Consider the following 17,479-nt stretch of genomic DNA (forward strand, 5'->3'; position numbering starts at 1 on the left):
GTCCCCGACAATCTGTTATCCTGATCGGCTCCCTTTTTCTTCCCACCCAGTTGCCTTGGTGTGTCCCGTTCGCCCCCTGCATCTCCCCTCGGGTCTCCGTCTTTCTGACGGTGTCACTCTGAGTCAATCAACAAACTTTCTGCTTAGTGCTGAAAATCCAATGGTGGACAGAGATTTGGTGTATTACTTTCTCCCATGCTACTGGAGTCTCTTTTTTCCCACGATCTGTGAATTTTTTTTCTATACGTCTCTCTCTGGAAGCGTCTCTTCCTCTTGACTTTGTCACTTTCCTTCTATTCGTGAAGATTCATATTCTCAATTTTCTCTCCCTTTCTCCCCCTCCCTCTCTCTCTCTCTCCCCCTTTCTCCCTAGATCTGTTTTCTTTGCCTGTCCGAGAACGTCTGTTTCCATTTCTCTCTTTCTTGGGCTGTGTGTCTCCATCAATGCCTGTCACCTCTCTGGGTCTTAGTGTTAGGAGGATCAGTCTCTGCCCCTCTCTCTGACTGTTCTTGCCTCTCTTCTCTCTCCCACATCCCTGCCTTTATACCTGCCTGTTTCTCTTTATGGCTAATCCGTTGGGCTTGCCTCTTTCTCCTCAATCTGTGGTTTAATGTTTCTCTTTGCCTGTCCTTCTCTGGTTCTGTCAATCTCTCTGTCGCTAGGGAAAAGCTCTGAATATTTGCCTCTGTCTCTCCTCCCCGTATCTCTTTGTGATTCAGCGTCTCTCCATTTTCTCTTCTCTGTCCCTTTCCCTCTGATCCTATTTGTCCCTCTGGCCCTGTGACTCTGTTTCTGGGGCTCACTCCTCTGTAGCTCCCTGGGAATCAATGTCCTGGAGGTTGCTTCTCCATGTCTCTGGCTCTGGTCATCTTGATCTCTGGGGGTGGTTCCTCTCCACCTGTGTCTCCCTGAGTGATTCCATCTCTGGAGTTCTCCCCCGTTGTCTCCCTAGGACTATTCATCTCTGGGGGTCGCCCCCGGCCCCAGTACTCTGTCTCTGGGGGTCGCCCCGCCCACCATTCCCGAGTGTCCAGCCCCAGGACTCTCCGTCTCTGGGCGTCGCTCCCCGAGTCTCCCTGGGAGTCCGTGCACCCCGGTTGCCGGCTGCGCGCATCTTCCCCGCTCCCCCTCCGCTGGGCGGTGTCCTCCACTAGCGCGCGCTTCCGGGTCGGGGCACGCGGAGGCCGCACTGTTGTCAGGACAACCAAGGCCCGCCCCGGGCTGCGGGCGCAGTGCACCCTGGGACCTGCAGTCCGCGTCGCGCTCAGGCTGAGCCCGGGGGCGGCCCGGACCTTCCTTTCCCGGCGAGCCGCGCGCGGTGGGCGGGGTCCCGCAGGCGCCGCTGCCCGGTTCTGAGCGCTCCCTCTGGAGGCGTGGGTCCTCTGCCTTCGCCCCAGCTCCAGGATTTCTGCTGGCAGACCCTGGAGACTGGACTAGGAGCCCCTCCGCCTTCTAGGCCAGCGGCCTCGGCCCTTTCCCGAGTGCCCAACGCTTTCCCCGCCCCCGTGGTGACGGTGAGAGCTATTCTTTCTGGTGCCTTCCGGAGGCCGGGGCAGGGGAGGGGAACGAGACGCCCTCTGAGAAGGCGGCTGGGTGCAGGTCGGACTCCCGCAGAGATGAAGCGGCTTTGCATTACCCAAAAGGAATGTGCCCTACTTGGCCCTACCCCGCCTTCTTCCAAACTTTTCAGTATCTCTTCCTAATTGCTTTTGCAGGTGTAAGGGCACAAAGGAGGTTGCGTGATTTTGGAGTTTTCCTAGATATTGTCCTCAGTTTGGGGAACCAGGACCTGTGGGACAGAGGTTCACGGCAGGAGTAATACACTCAATCAGGGTGTGTGGTCAGGCGCACCCAGCAGATAAGACCATGGAGCTGATGATAGCAGGAATGTTGGCAGGCTCAGAACCTGAAGGCCTTGAATGCCACTGAGGGTTTTTGATAGCACCTATAGGCACATGGGGTGAGATGTGGAAGGATTTCAACAGGAGAAGGCAGGATCAGCTATGGATGTTGGGAAATTCTCTGAGGCTAGGGAAGGCCAGAGGTAAGAAGGTCAAGGAGGCTGGGGCAGTAGCTCAGGTGGGGAACAGATGTAAATGGTACTTAGAAGGAATAGAGAGTGTTTTAGACCAGGTGCTTGGGTTCTCAGCTCTGAGAGTCTGTGGCTGGGCAGGGAACCTGGGAGGAAGAGTTGATGTTGGAGAAAAGATGCTGCACTCAGTGGGACATTGTATTTCTGAGGTGCTCAAGGGACACCAAGGAAGGGAAAATCTTGTTCATTTTTAATCCCATCCAGCCCTCCTGGCTTGGGGAGGAATCCAGAAGACCCAGATTCTACTAGTGTTAGCTTTGTTTTTTTGGCAGGGGAGAGGGTGCTGGGGGTTGAACCCAGAAGTGCCTTACCACTAAGCCACATCCCCAGCCCTTTTTATTTTTTGAGACAGGGTCTCACTAACTTGCTTAGGGCCTTGCTAAGTTGCCCAGGCTGGCCTTGAACTTGTGATCCTCCTGCATTTAGTTGCTGGGATTAAAACACCCTGCACAGCTAGGTTTTTTGGATGTGGCCAGGATCATCTTGGCTCCAACCTCCTCCTCCATCAGACTGAGAAATCTGTCTGGACCTCACCACTCTCCTGGAGTCCTCCCCAGAAATAAAGAAAGCACAAGTTCTCCTTTTATCTTTATATTGAGATTTTTATAAAGAACATTATGGATGTGGGAGTGGGGAAGGGACAAGGCTTCTATGACTGACAGCACAAGCTATTGGAACCAAAAGCTCCAGGGAATTAAAAAAAATAAAATATATATTTATACATTTATATATCACATTATGCATGTGAGTCCCAGAGAAGCAGGAAGCAGCAGCAAGAAGCATCTAGCACACAGAAACACACGTGCACATGCACCACACTCAAGCAATGCCATCCCTCTGGCTATGGCAGCAGCAATCCCCATTCCCCACCCACCCAAAAAGAAAAGAAAGCTGAAAAGGAACTTCGCTCTGGAAGAATAGGGCTACCAGTAATTTCTGCCCTCATGACCAGAAAAAATTAAAAAAAAGAAAAAGAAAAACCCAGGCATATGTTGCCTTTAAGGCTGGCAGTGGCCATTTTATTCCCATCCCTGCCAAGGCAGGACGTGTTATTTTTAACACTGAGGACCACATCACTGCCCCTCACAAATACATCAGATGGTCATCTTCAAGACCATGTGGTTCTTGCCAGTTTTTTCTTTTTAATAGTCCAGAATAATTAGGATAAAAGGCATCTGCACCTCTTGCTACCTTTAAGATGGCCTTGGGGCAGTGGGATTTTAGTAAGCCTGGCAACAATTCTGCAGTCAACCTTGGCAAGACTGAGTGCCAGGCAGGGCCTAGGGACCCAGGGTCTGTGCTTAAAGCCTCCCGCCCACTAGGAATTATTTACCTCCAGAGATTTTTTTTTTTTTTTACTTTAAAGGGGAGGTGCACTGTACACCCTCCTCCACTGGGAGAATGGGGGGCTGGTGCCTAGCTACCTACCCTCACCCCCCCCCAACACACAAATACACAAGAACTAAGGCACAGCTAGGGCGGGCAGGCATGCTTTGGCAATGAGGCCCCTCAGGAGGCCAGGCATGAACAGCTGAAGTGAAGGGTGTGGGGTGTGTGGAGCTCAGCACCTTTGGAGGTGGGGTGGAGGGAGACAGAAAGGTCTCAGGGCTCCCGAAGGAGGAGGAAGAGGTGATTAGGAAACAGGCTACAGGAAAAACCAGAGGTGAGAAGAGGCAGAAGGGGATTGGGGAGAAACAGTTGGGGGCAAAATACAATGTGGGCCAGCAAACAAAACAGGAAGGAAAGGAAGGGAGACAGCAGAGGAGAGGGAAGAAAAGTTGGAGAAGCATGAAGAAAATAGAGAGGGAAGAAGGACTCAGAGGAAAAAGAACCAACTGCAGACGCTGATGGGAAGAATGAAGAGGTTAGGAGGAGACCGGGAGCCCTTTGTGAGTCTCAGACCTTGACAAACACCAGGCGCGCAGAGTACACCAGGTCAGCCACATACGCCAGCAGGTTGATGGCTGTCAAGATGGCCACAGCCAGTCGGCGGTCCCAGTCACACACAGAGTGGGGGTGACGGACAGCACAGCCCCCATCCCTCGCCCGCTGGGAACGGCCACCATACCTCTCGTCGAACTGGTACAGAGGCCAGAGGACCAGGGCAGTGGCATACAGGATGACAGACAGCAGGGCCAGACCTGACAGGAAGCTGGGGAAGGGGATGGGCAGCATATTGGTACAGTCCCCCAGGTTCAGCAAGATGGCTATGGCTGCCAGGATGAAGCAGATGGCATATACTGCCACACACCACTCCAGGGCCGGCTTGTGCTGGTACAGGGAGGGGTTGCTGATGAAGGCGAAGATGATGCAGGCTACAAAGGTCTCTAGCACCTTGAGCAGCCCTGGCACGGTGGCCATGTATCCCGTGATCTCACCAGGCCTTGCCCGGGTCCAGGCTACTTCAGTGGCATAAGCCACACACGCGATGCAGGAGAAAGCGGTGGCTGCGATGGCGTGGTCCCGGGTACGACCGTGAGACAGGAACTGCACGTAGGTGGTGGGGTAGATGATGGAGGATGACAGGCAGAAGAGGGCCGCGTAGCAGGCGAAGGTGATCGGGAAGTTACGCCAAGACAGGGGGAAGCGGGACTGAAGCCCACCTAACTCCACGATGAGGATGATGAGGGTCACGGAGAAGCAGAAGCACCAGGTGAACATGGACCAGTTACCCATGGGGCCCATCCAGGCACCCACACTGGCCACCAGTGAGAAGGCCACACAGGTGGACAACAGCTGCAACAGGCGCAGGAGGCCCAGGGGCTGGGTCAGTGCGCGAGGGGACCCTACAATCGTTGAAGACCCCAGGCCTGAGGACGTTGTTGTGGTTGTGATGGTCGTGCGGGTCACCGTCACCGCCATGGCTGCAAAAGGCAAAAGACAATGTCTCAGTGAAGTCCCAGACAAAGAAATCCAGTGGCCCAGCCCTCATTTGTCCTAGGACAAATTATTCTAGGACATGGGGCTTTCAGTGTGCAAAACAGGACAGTCCCTGGCATATAAGAATGAATTGGTCACCCTGGTTCTTGGCTCAGACTACCTCACCCAAGTCAGAACCCAGAATTCTGGGTCTCTGTATTTCTCCTGCCCCCTCCAGACACTCAAAACTCCTTTCCTCCTTACAGATGGGACTCAGCGACCAGCAACCCAGCCACTTAACATTTTGAATTCTTCTAGATTCAAATAGGAAGACAAGAGGCCTAACTTGCAGGCTCCAAAATCCCCTCTGAAGTTCCTCCTTATGGAGACGGAAGGCTCTACACTCGAGCCCCTATAAACAAGCTTCCTTCTTTTATGAACTAATAGCCACTCAGACATTTCCGGGTCCTACTTATCCAAGAGTTCAACTTCCACGTGCTATGTTCTCACATGTCTGATCAGAGCTCCAACCTCCCATCTTGATGGTCTTACAAGCTTCTGGAAGGGGGTGTAAACTGCTGCTCCCACCTCTCTCTGCAGAGGTCAGGAATCAGATTTAGATCTAGAGTACTAAAAACCAAGGAAGGCTAAGTTTTCTCCTTTGTCTGTTCCCTCACACTGAGTGTCCCCTCCCCCAGGAGCCCCCAAGTTCTGGGAAACTCAGCTGCTCCCATTCCCAACTCACCCCACCCCAGCTCCTCGCACTGGAGTCCCTAGCCTCCACGGGTCAATCACTCAGCCCTCAGTCTCAGGTGAGTCACATTCTAGAGACACCTTTCTCCCCACTTCCAAATTATACATCTCCCACGCCTCATCCTAAAGGCCCTCAGGCATCAGGACCAGACGCTCAGACCCTTCCTCAGGATGCAGAAATGTCTAATCTCAGCTGACATCCCTAAAAATATCTGGACGTGGCTCTCAGCCAAAAAACTTTCCTCTCTCCAGTGTCAGGCTCACAGCAGAACAAGAGCCAGGCTTCACCTCTCCAGAGGCCTGTCCCAAACAGCTCCCAGAGGACACAGAACACTCTACTTCCCCCACGGATGCCTGAGGCCCGAGTCCTTGGGACCCAAGCTTCAGGTCTCTCTTCCCTCGGATCGAGGTCTGGACTCCAACCTTCCTCCCTCAGGCCCCAGCCTCTTCCCTCAGACCCAGGTGGTTAGGACCTCAGGGCACTCACCTGCGGTCTTAGCTGAGCCGGCCAAAGAGAAAGATCCGGCGATGAAGGCGATTCAGTCGTCCACCTGGAGAAGACTGGTCAGCGCCCCTGGAGCGGAGAGAGGCCCTCTGTGTCAGCTCACAGCTGGCTGACCTGGCTCCTCCCCCCAAGGCCCAAGCGGCCAGCGCCGGCCATGGACTCCTCAGCCGCCGCGCGCCTCCTGGTCGGGGCCGGGACTTGGCTCCAAGCCTAGACGCGTCGAGGAGTTGACCCTACAGAAACACCGCCCCTTCTTCCTCCCCAGGTACAAACTGCTGGCGGGAGTGAAGAGAAACAGGCGAAGGAGCACGGCCCGCGGCCAGCGAGGGGCGTGTGCGATCCTAACCCTGCCCTGGCCAGGGAAGTACTCGGCGGGAGGCGGCAGGCCCTGGGCGGTGGCTGCGGGGGCGGGCTGACCAGCTGCGCCCGACGTCTCCGCGCCTTATAAGGGCTTCAAGTCGGTGCAGCCATCTGGAATGTGGCGCGGACCAAGAGGCGGTGCCGGGACCCCAGCCCCGCACTGGCCAGCGCTTTGCCCACCCCTCGCCCGCTGTCAGGGGAGGGGCGCCCCGACCCCCAGGTCCTAGCAGGGATGGCAGGCCGAATTTCTGGGTTCCAAAAGTGTGAGCTCTGTAAGTACGGGCCGGGGACCTAGACCTCCATGAAGGAGTACTAAGCTGGGATCCCAGACGCCCGGCTTCACCTTGCGGAGGCCCCCTGGCTCCAGGCCGGAAATCTGGCACAGGATGCCCGGAGATCAGTAGCCACACATTCATGAACGCCGGTCCCTGGCTAGGGCTCGCAGAGCGGGCACCTGGGAGGTGCCACGTGGATGGAGTCAGCCACCTCCAGCTCCCCAGACCCAGCCAGGACCTGTTAGCAGGAAGTCGGGACTAGCCGCACCCCCCTAGCTCCTGAAGGCGGGTACTGCCCAGCCGCCCACCGGAGGGTGAAGGAGGAGCGACGTAACTCACTCACTCCTCGTGGAAGGTGGGTCTGCAGGGCGGCGGGGAGGGGGATCCTGCGGAGAGGTGGGGGTCCACCCCGCCCTGAAGGCCTCCAGCAGCTGCCTGAGGTCAGAGCTCGGGAATGCAAAGCCCAGACTGAAGCTGGGAGAGGAAACGCCCCTTGAGGCTTCCACGCGGAGGACTCCCCAGCCACACCCAGCACCTCGGCGCCCTCCCCTCCATTCCAGGCGCCACACCCATCTCTCCCTAGACACGGGGGCCGCCCCGAACCCCGAATCGGCCTTTCTCCACACCAGGAGCTGGGCAGCCTTGTGCTTTCCTGGCCTCCCTGGCCGGACGGCAGCCCCCGCCTTTCAGGGAAGCACAAAGTTCGTCCCCGGGAGGCAGAGGATCAGAAATTTTGAAATACAGCCACTTTCCAAACCCAGGAGTCCCAGCCCCAAGTCCCTCCCCTCTTCCTCTCCTGAGCACCTAGCACACCAGATTCCAGCCCAGCCAGACACCTGGGAGGCCCATCTTGTGTCCACGCCCTCAGGCCCAGGGGTCCCGGCACCACTCCTTCTCCAGTCCACAGCCCTCCTCCCTCAGACCCAGGGTCCAGGCCCCAGCTCTTCTCTTTCAGTCCAGGTTCTCAACCCTCTACTCCGCAGAATCCTGGAATCTTGGTCCAGCCCCAGTCTTTCTAGGGACGTAGACATTCCGAATCACAGCCCATTCCTCCCTCTGGACCCAAGGATATTGAACTGCTGCTCCCGCCCTCTGGGGGGTCGGTCAGCCTCACCTCTTCGGTCAGCGGCGGTTGCGGCTGAAGCAAGCGCGACAGCTGCAGACCAGAAGGGTCTGCGAGCTGGGGAGGGTTGGCGGGCTGCGGAGGGAGCGCGGGCGGGGCCGGGGGCGGGCCGCGGGCAGCGGCCAGGCTAGCGGCCGGGGCAGTAGAAAGGGACTTCCCCAAGCTGGGGCTATCCCCTGCCCGCCCTGAGGGCGGGGCCAAGATCACACCACGCCCCTCCTGAGCTGAAGCTTGTAGCGGAGCTCGGGCTCTACCAGTAAGCCCAGTGGAGCACTGAGGTCACCGTTGCCATGGTGACAAAACAGGAAGACACAACAGCTGGCGGAGTGGGGGCTCCTGGGGGATGCCTTCCCGACACAGCCCAGAGAAGTCTCCAGGATAGGCCGGGAAAGGCTGTTTCCATAGAAACCCACATGTTTGTGGTTTGTTTAGAACAGAGCCCCCCAACTCAGGTCCCCACCCCAGCCTCATCTCACTCAATTGTGCCTCTCCCTTCATGTCTCCCCCCCCCCTCCCGCCCTCCTTGTCTGCTCCAGTCCGCCGCTCTGCTAATACAGAGGAAACCTTAGCTACCTGGGTTGCAACGGATTGGGGAACCAGACCCCTGGGTTGAATAGGATCTGCGTGCTAGGGTCTCTGTCTCCCAAAAAGAAGATGGAGTTGAGGGTGCCAATCCTAGGCTCTACATGAAGTCCTGGCTAGCTAGAATCCCTGACTCCTAGGTTCCTACGAAAGAGTGGAGGCTAGATTCCTGTATTTAAGGATCTTGGGAGGAGGTCCCTTAAACCACGTTTACACTGGAATCTGCGGTGTAAGGATGGGGTGGGAGGGGGTCAGACTCCTGGGTCTCAGATATCACAGTCAATAGGGGTGGAAGGGTGTTGTAGCAAAATTCCTGGACCCAGTGCCATAGGAGTTTGGGGTACGGATTACTGGGTTCCACATGCTGCCTAAGCTGGGGGGCCAGGTTTCTGACTGAAAAGAGCAATCTGAATTCAGACTCCCAGGGTTTTAGGAGCAGAAGTGGTTAAAAGCGAGCCTTCTGGGCCTGGAAAGATATTTTTGGCCTGCATTCCCGGCTCCTGGACAGGCAGGGACTCCAGTCTTAATGAGGACACGGCTGGGTCTGGGGGCTCTGGATTCCGGGTTCTGCAAGAGGGAGGGATGCAGTGGATCAATGTGTCGGGGGCCCAGAGCAGAGATGGGCTGCAGGGTTCATTTTTTTAGGGGCGGCTCTGCGGCCCTGAAACGGACTGACAGCCCAGAAAGAAAAGGGAGCTGAAGGTCGGGGTGCCCCGGGGAGGGGCTGGGCCCCCGGGGAGGGGCTGAGCGAGGACCCAGACGCCCGGTTCCCTCCCTCCTGGCCGCGCTCACTCACCGCGCTCTGCAGCGGTCCCGGGCGCGGCCCAGTTCGGCTGCAGCTGGGCGGGGCCTGATGGCGACTACGGAGGCTTCCCGACGCTCAGTTAACCGCAGCTTCCTCCGCTGCTGCCGCTGGACCCCTTCCGGGGGACGACGCGCGCGTGGCGGAGGGAGGGGTCCAAAGGGCGTGGGAGCTAGGTGTACCCGCCTGCCTGCCCTACGGAGGAGGGAGGGGCTGGTGGGGGACCAGGCTGCTAGCTCTGCAGGGGTGGGGGCAGAGATGGGAGGAAAGGAGAGCCTGTAAGCTCGGTTTTGTGCCCCCGCAGAGTGAGGGGGGTACAGACCCTTCGTCATTCTGTGTCCTGCGTCGGGGAGGGGTTTGCTTGTTTGTTTGTTTGGCTGCACTGGGGATTGATACAGGGCTTCCCTCGTGCTTGCTAAGTGCTCTGCCTCTGAGCTATATCTCCCACCTCTCTTCATTTTCCTAAATTGCCCTGGCTGGTCCCTAGTCTCGGGGATTACAGGCATGGGCTACACCAACCAGCAGGGGAAGGCTTTTACTTTGGGGGTGAGGTAACTGGGAGGGGTTTTTACTGCTCCCAGTATCTGGCCTTGTCTAAAAAGGGTGGGCCTATGTGTTGATAGAAGTCAGTTATTAGTGGAAAGCTCCCTGGAACCTCCCCAGGGAGGTTGACACACCTCCTTGGCCCCACCTCTGCCCCCCTCCTGCCTAGTCACCCTCTTTGCCTGACCCCATTGTGGCAGACTTGAGGTTCAGAAGGACCTCTGCTTACAGGGGTACTATGCTGTGCCCTGTGGTGGAAGCATGTCCTCTCTAGGCACTAAAACCCCTCCATTGCAGGGTTCAGGGTAGCAGGAAAAGGACGCAAATATTTGGCTTTTTCTTTTTGTTTCCCCCTAGAGCTGGAGATGGAACGCACGTCTCGGCTCATGCTTGTTGGGCAAGTGCTCTACCACCAAGCTACACCCCCAGCCCAAGATGCAAACATTTGAAGAGTGAGTCACTGGGTGTGATTTTCAGAAATGGCCCTCTTAGGTTCCCAAGTCTGTGTAATCTGGCATCACACATGTGTCCCTGGTTCAGTGTTTACCCATCCTGTAGGACAGCACCCCAACCCCAAGATGTTATCCCCAACCTGGAACTGCCACCAAGTCTCACACAGGCTGTGCCTCTGTTCCACAAGGCTAGCTGCATTGGGGTGATGGGGTACATGGACAGCACCCCCCTACACACACGCTGACCTCTTCGTAAATTGAGTTCCCTGATCAGAAGCAATATTGTGTGTGTGTTAACATCGTGGTGAATAGAGCCATTCATCGCACACAGAAAGGCTGCTTTTGGCAGAAGTGCAAAGGGCAAGGAAAGCAAATAGCAAGGCCAGAGTTATTTATTCCAGGGAGGAAAAACTCATTGCCCAATCCATGATGGAAGGGGTCCAATGTAATCCTCAACTGACCAGGCCTTGACGACCTTGCTAGGAGTCTGTGCCTTGGTGGGGGTTCAGCAGTGGCTGCTGCCAACAAGGTGGGCATTCCTCAGTGACGGAGCTGGCTAAGGTTGGTGGCCCACCATGGCCATGGGCTCAGGAGTCTACTGAGCAAGAACTGGGGAGGCTAGTGGAAGTCTGACTGGGAGCCACAGAGCAGCCTCTGACCTACCAGATGACATAATAGCATTCCCTGTGACACTCTCTGTTTGGGGGAGAGTTCGCCTGGGATACAGATTTTACTCCATTTGTCACTTCTAGAGCTTCTAACACTAAACATGTGGGTTTTATTTTATACACCAAAAGTCAAGTTTCTGGCACACCGGCACCAACTGGGTAACCAATGTTGTAATTCCATCCCAGCACTGCCTGAAGTTAGGGTCTAGCCCTACGGCTGATGGCTCTGTCCTACCAGGCTTCCCCCACTAGATGCAAATATGGGGCCTGGGCCTCCCATGGCTCTGAACACTGCTGTATCAGGAACCCCAGGACCTCCTTCTTGGGTTTGATGATTTGCTAGAAGGGCACATAGAATTTGGGAAGGCACTGGTATATTTTAAAGGACATATTTTGTGTATCACAGTCTCATACAGATGTACCATACTTTGGGCCCTTTTGACATTTGTTCAGTCACCCATGAATATTTACGAGAATCTCCTGTGTTGGAACAAAGCAGGCTAAGAAGTGCCCACTCCCCTGGAGGACATCTTCCCTTTTCACCAGTGACACAGGGGTCAAGATGAAATCACGTCTTTATCTGGAGAGAATGTTCTTACTGGCCTCTGGCTATAGGGTTCCCAATGTCTTCCCTGAGGTGCACACTGGCAGTTTCCTGGGCCTGATCACCTCCCCTGTATCTGTTCCTTCCTGGTTTGGGGGTCTTATCAGCACAGTATCATCAGAGCAGCTGACCAGAAAGCTGTCCAGAAGGTTTTGAAAAACCTGATCTCCTGGGGAGTCCATTTGGAAGTGACTTGAAGAAAGAATTTCACCTTTAGAACTGCCATTCATCCCAGTTAGCTTCCTAGGGCACCGGCACACATGATCACAATCTTTTCCTCTTCTTTTTCTTTCTTTCTTCTTCTTCTTCTTTTTTTTTAATGGTACTGGAGATTGAATTCACACATACTGACTAAACACTCAGGGTCACTCCAGGTGAACTGGGCTGCACAAAATAATCACTCAGAGACAAAGAAATACCTTTCTCTTTGGGTCCTGTGATGGCTCCTCTGACTTTAGGGGTCCATGGAAAGAGAGAGAGGAGCACATGCTGAACCCTTTTATGGGAAAGAAGCCATTCAAATGAGGCAAAGGGTCAGGTTTCAGGGGGTTGAGTCTAGCTTCCTGATGTCTGCATCTAGGGAGGCCACGCCCATCTCATGAGCTATGTGGGGATCATGGTAGAGCGAGGCCCATCCAAACAGAGGACAACGTGGATTCAGTCCACTTTGCGTGCTTAATGCCCATAGTTCACACACACACAGCCCAGGGCTGGCTGGCCACATCTCCACATCCCCATCACTCAGGGTTCCTCCTACGTGGCAGCTCCCGACACTGGGCAAGCACTCTACCACTGAACTACAGCCCCAGCTCTCTTTTAAAATCTTACTTTGAACAAGGCAGGGGTGGCACACACCTATAATCCCAGCCACACAGGAGGCTGAAGCAGGAGGATTGTAAATTCAAAGCCATCCACAGCAACTTAAGACCCTCAGCAATTAGCAAGTTACTATCTCGGCTGGGTGTGGTACACACGCCTGTGATCTCTGTCTCAAATAAAAAATAAAAAGGGCTGGGGATGTGGCTCAGTGGTTAATCACCCCTGTGTTCAACACACACACACACACACACACATACACACAAATTTCTTTGACTTTGAGACAAGGTGATGCTAAGTTGACCAAGAGGACCTCCAACTTGAGATCCTCCTCCTTCAGCCTTCTGAGTAGCTGGGATTGCAGCTGTGTGCTACTGTGCCTGGAAAATTATCATAATCTGTGTGGTTTAAAACAATAGAAAACATTAATCTCTCCAAGTTCTGCCCCTGAACAAGGGCTCCCACCCTCTTCTGGCTTCTGCGGGCCTCCCTGCCTCCATCTCCACATTGCTGTCTCCTGGGTGTCTGGTCAAATCTCCCTCTCTCTCTTCATGATAGCTATCACTGTGTTATGGCTTAGCTCTTCAGTGAGCCCTAAAGACCCTGTTGTTGAAGGCTTGATCCTCAGCTGACGGTGCTGTTGGGTAGTGGAACCTGTAGGACCCTGGGCCCGCCTCTCTTATTTTGCTCCCTGGCCTCCACCAGATGAACATCTGTCCTCTATTGCGTGCTGCTGCTGTGATGTTCTGCCTCACCGTGGGTCCAAAAGCCGTGGAGTCAATGAGCCAAAATAAATGTTTCCTCCTTGTAAAACTGATTGCCTCAGCAAGATGGCAGCCAGCACAGGCTTGGGCAATTTATGAAAACCAAATATATAGCCTTAAAATAGAACATGGACCTAAATACCTAGAAGCACCCCCTTTGTAAGAGTTGTAATGAAAATTAATATGAATGGAGTAAAGAGTTCTAATGGATTGGAGGACCCAAGAGCCATATCAGTGCTAGCAAAATGGCAGCATTCACATAGCATCAAAGTTGTTCTGTAAGAGCTGTGGCACTTAATGATGTCATAAAAAGAAAATATGAAACTCCCTCAGCCACTGGAAGGACAGTGTTACTTCAATTAATTTAAATAAATAAATAAATAAATACATAGGGGCTGGGGATGTGGCTCAAGTGGTAGCGTGCTCACCTAGCATGCATGAGGCACTGGGTTCGATTCTCAGCACCACATAAAAAATAAAATAAAAGATATTGTGTCCACTTAAAACTAAAAAATAAATATTTGGGCTGGGGAATGTGGCTCAAGCGGTAGTGCGCTCGCCTAGCATGCGCGGGGCGCTGGGTTCGATCCTCAGCACCACATACAAATAAAGATGTTGTGTCCACCGAAAACTAAAAAAATAAATATTAAAAAAATTCTCCCTCTCTCTCTCTTAAAAAGAATAAAAAACAAAAATAAACAAACAAGCTCTCCCCCCATTTGACTTAAGCAGTCTTCATTTCCACCATAGTAAATTTTCTAGATACGTCTTGTAGACCTCAAAGTACTGGAAAGGAAGCTCCCAGAGCCCAGGATGTGGAAATAGCTTTGGGGCCGCCATTCAGCTCCTTCATCCACCATCCTGCGGGCAGGCAAACTGCTTCTCAGTTTCCCGTGTGCTGTGGTAGAGTGGCCCTGTTAGATGCCAAGGGCTGAGTGGATTCCATCCCATAAGGTGATCACATCTGGAAGAGCAGCTGCATTTGGAGCTGCCCTGATGGTGTCCTGAGCCCTGTGAAGGGGGACCCTCTCTGTCCACATTTCAGCTTTTCCCAGGGAGGTTGGGTTTCTCGGGATGGGGGAGCCTCTGCACCCAGAGCCAGGCAGAAGGAGGAAGACTCCTGCTAGAGCTGACCATCAGTCTCCATCACCACCGGCTCCAATTCCTCTTGCTCTCTGCCCTCTGGACTTTCTCCAGGCAAACTCCCCTGTGAGAGCGCCCCCCACCCCACCCGGTGCCATGGATGGAACCCAGCCTTGCTCGTGCTAGACAGGCACTTACCATGAGCCCCACTCCACACCCACACTGCGGCTTTCGCTCCTCCTCCCCTTGCCTTTATTGAGAGGTAGCCCCTAAGCTGTTTTCTGGCGATAATACCTTTCTGCCGTCTGTGGACCTCCTGGCCACTTGGCGTCACGGGCTTCCCACTTTCTGTGCCCTGGATCCGTCCTACAGGTGGCCATGAGGTTTGGAATCCCTCTGTCTTCCGAGTGGACTGGTGGCCTTGGCCATGGCAGCCTCGTCTGTTGAGCCGCGTGCTGTAGGAAGAGCTTCCTGTTTCTTTTTGCCCCACGATGTGAAAATATTTGGAGCCACTGACTTGAAGACCTGCAGCACTGACTGCCCTCCCTGAGGCAGACACCCACCCGCTCCGTTATCCACGCCTCTCCTGCCCACGGCTTCCCCTTCATCCCAGAACTCCCACTAGGCCCTTCCTTCCCCAGGAGAAACCCAGTTCTCCAGCCTTTCTCCCTTCGTCCTTGTTTAGATGTGACTGCACATCCAATTTCAGTCGCACTGTGGCCACCTCAGGTACCCAACACTCCTGTGCCCCCTGTGTTGATACTGCCCCAGTCCTGGAGAAGAAAAGGCCGTGCTGTGCTGACCTCAGCTGTTCAGCACGGCTGCAGAAATGCCCTAGGCGGAGCCAAGTCGTTCCACCACACAAAACCAAACGCTGTTCTCCAACTCCTGGGCTCCAGTGATTCCCCACCTCCTCCCCCTAAGTGCTGGGTCTATAGGCTTGGGACATCAAGACTGCCTTTGATTACCAAGTTCAAATAGGCCCTCATCACCACCCACAGCCGCATCGCAGTCCTCTTGAAGATCTATCTACTCCTCCGCTTCCTGTATGGCAAGAACAGGTGGAGGCTGCAGTTATTTGTTTGTTTGCTTCGTGCTGGCGATGGAACCCAGGGCCTTGCTCACTCCAAGCAAGTGCCTCACCAGTGAGCCACGCCGCAGGCCAGCTGGAGCATCCTTGGCCCAAATCAGAAATCCCCTCCAAATACAAAAACTTTTCGAGTACTGAAATGACACCATGGGTAGAAAATTTCATACCATGAAATTTTGTTTCATGCACAAAGTTATTGAAAGTGTTGTAGGAGGGCTGGGGCTGGGGCTCAGTGGTGGGGGGCTTACCTAGCACGTGTGAGGCACTGGGTTCGAGCCCCATAACCACATAAAAATAAATAAATAAATAAAGGCATTGTGTCCATGTACAACTAAAAATATATTTTTAAACAGTATTATGTAAAATTACCTTCAGGCTCCGTGTACAAAAATTTCATGTTTAGCCTTGGGTCACGTTGTCAAGATAGTCTGGTGTATGTGACTATTCCAAAATCTGAAAAAAATCTGATTCTCCAAACACATCTGGTCCCAAGCATTCTGGATAAGGGACACTCAGTTTGCACCCTATTTTCTTTCTCCTCAACCTTTGGCACTCTCTCTTCCCCCTCAGCTCCCTCTAGGTCTTTAAATAGAAAATAGAAGCTCTTTCGGGGAAGCTCTTCACTTCTCCATTCTGAAATCAGAGACCTCCGTGCCCAGCCAGGGCTGTTCTCCTCTAATAATAAAGAAACTCTTTGCATCTCATGTCAATCTTCTTTTCAACTTTTGACTCCTCCTTTTGAGGATGCTTAGTTTCAAACTCAGGGCTGCACCCCAGCCCCACCCCATTGTGTGTGTGTGTGTGTGTGTGTGTGGGTGGGTGTGTGGGTATGTGTAGGGGTGCTCTACCATTGAGCCACATCCCCAGCTCCGTATTTTTATTTTGAGCCTGGGTCTCCCTGAGCTGCCCAGGCTGGCGTCCGACTGGCGATCCTCCTGCCTCACCCCTCAGTCACTTGGGGTCACAGGCCTGGGCGGCCCCCCCAGCAGGCCCTACCTCATTCTTTTTATGGCCACATCCTGTCCCTCTTAACACACTCCCTGCCTAGCAGAGAGCATCAATGATCTATTGCTCTGTAAACAACATAAGCCACGCTTAGTGGCTTAAAACCACACAGAATGTCTTGCCTCACCGTTTTCTTATCTCACCATTTCTGCATTTCACCGTTTTGGAGCTGGGCTTTCTGCAAGACAGGAATCAGGGCTTGGTCTGGGAGTGGGTTTTCATCCGGAGGCTGAACTGGGGCAGGATCTGCTTCCACACTTGCTCATGTGCTGGTAGGATTTACTTCCCTGTGGCTTTCGAGCTCAGGAGATGTTAGGTCGGTGGCGGCGACTTAGAACAAAGCAGCCTGAGCTGGGGAAAGGAACATCTATCAGGTGCCCAGATGCCGGTGGAAACGCCTGTCAATCAGCCAGATCTCCTGACTAACACCTGTCAATCAGCAGGACCCCCTGGCCAATCCTGGAGTTCAGCCAACTCCCCTGACCAACTCCAATGGGACAAGGGACCCTAAGAACACCTTTTCCTGTCCCAAGCCCTTCCCTTCCTGCTGTGAGCCCCATAAAAGTCCAGTCCAGTCGAGCTGCCACGCGGTTTCTCCTCAGACCCTTCTCCTGTCCCCTCTGTGGGTCTGATCGAGTTCCGCCCGGGAGTGATACCTCAATAAAGCCTCGTGTGGCAGCCTTTTTAAATCTGCCTCCTTTGGTCACTGCCCACCTCGCCTGATCTAACAGGAAAGTTTCTCCTTCAGCCAGCAATGAGAGGCTGGGCGAGGGGCTAGTGAGGAATCCTAGGTAGTGCTCCCCACTTTCTGGGGGAGGCTGAAGCCACAGACAATCAAACTGTGTGTGGTCTGTGTTTTCCCTATATACACACCTATGGTAAAGTTTATGTATAAATCAGGCCTAGTAAGAGATTAACAGTAATAAGTAATAATAAAATAAAACAATCCTAACAATGTACTGAGGCAAAAGGCATGTGACTGTGGTCTCTTGGTGCGTCTTCTGTGTATAGGTGCAGTGCTGAGGATTGAACCCAGGGTGCTCTGCCACTGAGCTACATCCCCCAGAACTTTCTATTTTTTATTTTGAAACAGGTCTGGCCA

The 17,479-nt window shown here is 53.8% G+C and overlaps 1 protein-coding gene, 2 long non-coding RNA genes and 1 pseudogene across 8 annotated transcripts; 2 read left to right on the forward strand and 2 right to left on the reverse strand.

The window, feature by feature from the left end:
• The first annotated feature begins 1,354 nt into the window (after window positions 1-1,354).
• Window positions 1,355-2,677, forward strand: LOC124084172 (uncharacterized). The gene is made up of 2 exons (XR_006849051.1): window positions 1,355-2,231; window positions 2,262-2,677. It is a non-coding gene; the product is annotated as an uncharacterized LOC124084172 (long non-coding RNA).
• Window positions 2,669-9,490, reverse strand: Myadm (myeloid associated differentiation marker). 5 transcript variants are annotated; one of them, XM_046431148.2, is made up of 3 exons: window positions 9,347-9,490; window positions 6,193-6,279; window positions 2,669-4,957 (listed from the first exon to the last, which is right to left on the reverse strand). In XM_046431148.2, exon 3 carries the CDS (start codon window positions 4,953-4,955, stop codon window positions 3,990-3,992), a length of 966 nt encoding a protein of 321 aa, XP_046287104.1. In that variant the 5' UTR covers window positions 4,956-4,957; window positions 6,193-6,279; window positions 9,347-9,490; the 3' UTR covers window positions 2,669-3,989. The 5 variants fall into 5 exon arrangements, with proteins under 5 accessions (XP_046287104.1, XP_046287102.1, XP_046287105.1 ...); XM_046431146.2 differs by lacking the exon at window positions 9,347-9,490 and adding an exon at window positions 7,960-8,107; XM_046431149.2 differs by lacking the exon at window positions 9,347-9,490 and adding an exon at window positions 7,189-7,338.
• A 1,233-nt stretch (window positions 9,491-10,723) lies between these two features.
• Window positions 10,724-16,633, reverse strand: LOC131423693 (uncharacterized). Of its 2 annotated transcripts, none has more exons than XR_009225575.1 (3): window positions 16,521-16,633; window positions 14,577-14,737; window positions 10,724-12,833 (listed from the first exon to the last, which is right to left on the reverse strand). It is a non-coding gene; the product is annotated as an uncharacterized LOC131423693 (long non-coding RNA). The 2 variants fall into 2 exon arrangements; XR_009225576.1 differs by lacking the exon at window positions 16,521-16,633 and adding an exon at window positions 15,251-15,301.
• Window positions 12,806-14,645, forward strand: LOC131423692 (ubiquitin-conjugating enzyme E2 variant 1-like; annotated as a pseudogene).
• Window positions 16,634-17,479: the final 846 nt, after the last annotated feature.

Source organism: Marmota monax, unplaced genomic scaffold (genome assembly GCF_021218885.2).
Source record: "Marmota monax isolate L192 unplaced genomic scaffold, Marmota_monax_Labrador192_F-V1.1 WCK01_AAM20220418_F8-fsc00215, whole genome shotgun sequence".
In the NCBI taxonomy this organism is placed as follows: Eukaryota; Metazoa; Chordata; class Mammalia; order Rodentia; family Sciuridae; genus Marmota; species Marmota monax.